At 44.2% G+C, this 2758-nt stretch overlaps 1 protein-coding gene across 1 annotated transcript; it reads right to left on the bottom strand.

Annotated features, from left to right (window-relative positions):
* Positions 1–853: 853 nt before the first annotated feature.
* On the bottom strand, positions 854–2544 carry cxcr4a (chemokine (C-X-C motif) receptor 4a). Its single transcript, XM_056267082.1, has 2 exons — positions 2446–2544; positions 854–2331 (listed from the first exon to the last, which is right to left on the bottom strand). The coding sequence occupies exons 1-2, from the start codon at positions 2458–2460 to the stop codon at positions 1264–1266; spliced, it is 1083 nt and encodes a 360-aa protein (XP_056123057.1). The 5' UTR covers positions 2461–2544; the 3' UTR covers positions 854–1263.
* Between the last annotated feature and the right edge of the window lie 214 nt (positions 2545–2758).

Genomic DNA, 2758 nt, shown 5'->3' with positions numbered 1-2758 from the left:
TGCATTTTCTTTGTGGCTTTATATTTTGATACTTTATTCAATGACATTCAGACATTTGTAAGTGTCTAAACACATGTAGGGGCACTTTATGGCATATTCAGTGCTGCCAGTTTAAAAAAAAAGCTAAATCATCAGGTACTGTACATTTTATTTTAGTTTTTTTTTCTGTTGAATGATGCTTAGCAAATGTCATTACGAGCATGATCCTTCAAACAGGAATAGTGGGTTTTTACCTAAACTTCTGTACGAAACCGCACTGAACCAGTTTTCTCATAGTCACACCATGCAAAATGAGGTTTTATGACTCATACAGGGTATGTTTGTAACTGCCAATCAGTGTCAGGGACATGGCAACATGCTTTTGTTATGGTACCACCTGAATAAACAGAATCCCTTTAAGGGTAAAAGGACAGGGGGAAAATAACAGAAAACACAAATAAGGATGATAATGAAATGAAATTTGGAAAAAAAACTGCATTGCAATATAGCATAATTTGCATTTAAGAAATTTCGTGTGTGTTTATGGTTGAATGGATCCCGCATCATGTTGGGGATTCCACCGATGGGTACTCAGTGTATTTGGTCAGACCTGAATGAGTTTACATATTAGGGTATCCCCGTCATCAATGCATGAGGTTACTGTAATGCTGTCCTCGACATGCTTGAATAACTTTTGATAAATCTACTTTGAGGAAGTTAGTGCTGAGCAACAGTGCTTTCCACTACATGCACGTGTTTCTGTACAGAATGAAAACATAAACAATACTGGGCATTGCAGGGAAACTCCAGTATCATGCCCTAGAAAAGAGTTACTATAGAAGTGGTCAAAACACAAACACCCAACACAATAATCTGAGTTCTGAAAAATTTATTGCAAGACTTCAAATAGCCAAAGCAGCTCTTTTAAACTGGAACGTCTCTGGTTTATCATGTAATAAATAAATGCAATGGTCTACATAAGTGCAGAAAGAAACCAGTTAAAAAAATCTATATACATATGTACAGTAAACATCTTGCTCACTATATCAGCACATTTGAATGTTCACAGTGCCTCTTCTCACTATGAAGAGATATTTTACAGTAATACTGGAAGCAATGCAGTATGCGATACCATACTGACAGACATATTTACATTCTATCAACTTTTCAATCAGGCTCAGCCTGTTTACTATATTTTTTTCCTTATACAAAGCACATATTAGCAAGTCATTTCATGTAATATTTGGAAGCATATTCGCAGTCCAAGGTGCGTGTGCGCTTTTGTTAACTAGAGTGAAAGCTAGAAGACTCGGATTCTGTGGATACAGATGACATCCCTGCTCTCTTCTTCGGCAGAATTTTCAAACTGGACCCCCGGCTAGGAGATAGAGCGCTGCGGGCGGACTTCTTGAACTTCACGCCCAGAAACGCGTATAGGATGGGGTTGAGGCAGCAATGAAAGTATGCGAGAGCCTCAGTCACGAAGATCCACTTCTGTAAACCCTGCTCGAGCTCACAGCTGTGAGGAATCACCTCTAGCATCACCAGCGTGTCCAGCAGGATTCCCCCGCAATAAGGCAACCAGCAGACGAAAAAGCACACGATCAGAACCACGGTGGTCTTGAGCGCCTTGCGCTTCTGCGTGCCCTTCGAGCCGCGCGACAGCTTGGAGATGATGATGCAGTAGCAGACGAGAATCACGATCCCGGGTAGCACGAAGCCCACCAGGATGTGCTGGAAGCGAAAAGTGACCACCCAAGTAAGGTAAGAGTCCTGAGGGTAAATGCGCTCGCAGAAGGTGCGTATAGCGCTGGTCTCCGCTTTGGCGAACACCAGGTCGGGGATGGTGAGGAGCGCGGCGGGGAGCCACACGCCGACGTAAATGATGCGACTGGCTAGAAGTTTCCTCGGACCTTGGCTGTTCGTGGCGCGCACCACGGCGAGGTACCGGTCTAGACTGATGAAGGCGAGGATGAGGACGCTGCTGTATAAATTCACCGTGTAAATCATATGCACGGCCACGCACATGAACCCTCCAAAATACCAGTCTTTGGCCGCGTCCACGGCCCAGAACGGCAGGGTGAGCACAAACAGAAGGTCCGCCACTGAAAGGTGCAGACGGTACTTGTCTGTCATGGTTCTGGATTTCTTCTGGCAGCCCATTACCAGAACAACCAGTCCATTCCCGACAAGACCCAAAATAAATATGATTCCGTACACGGTTGGAAGAAAGATCCTCTGGAACTCGTGACTGACATCCACATCGCACGGGACCTCAAAATTGGCCCCAATGTCCCCCGAGCCGAACTCAGAGTTGTTATCAGCTGATAAATCATCTTCAAAGACGATGTGCTGCAAAAAAGTAAACAGACAAAGTTAAATATGTTTTTCTTATAAAGTAGCCTAATTTAAATGCAATCAAACTTCACTCAAGAAAAAAAGTTTTTTGAGTAACTGTTGGCTTACTTCGTAGTATGCCATCTTTAAAACACTCCTCCGGTGCTGTCAGTCTCCAGAAATTCTACAGCGACTTTGTAAACTTCTGTGGAGCTCAGATGATTTAAATACCCCACTCGTGCGCGCAAACTCCGCCCACTCACACACGCAATCCACAGCAGCACGCGCGCTCGAGTCTGCGCTCGCGCCCAGAGAACAGGTAGCAGCATCTGCGCCTTCCGCAAATACTCTTTTCCTGTTTTCGTGTTTCAAAATGTATGTGTGATTGAAGAAAACGACGTCCTGTGACGGAAATCGGTGTTTCAATTGTGTGTCTGCAGAA

Source organism: Rhinichthys klamathensis, unplaced genomic scaffold, assembly GCF_029890125.1.
Source record: "Rhinichthys klamathensis goyatoka isolate OS25496 unplaced genomic scaffold, OSU_Roscu_1.1 h1tg000254l_1, whole genome shotgun sequence".
Taxonomy (NCBI): Eukaryota; Metazoa; Chordata; class Actinopteri; order Cypriniformes; family Leuciscidae; genus Rhinichthys; species Rhinichthys klamathensis.
Note: the sequence above shows the minus strand (reverse complement) of the source record. Positions and strands in the feature narration are given on the sequence as shown.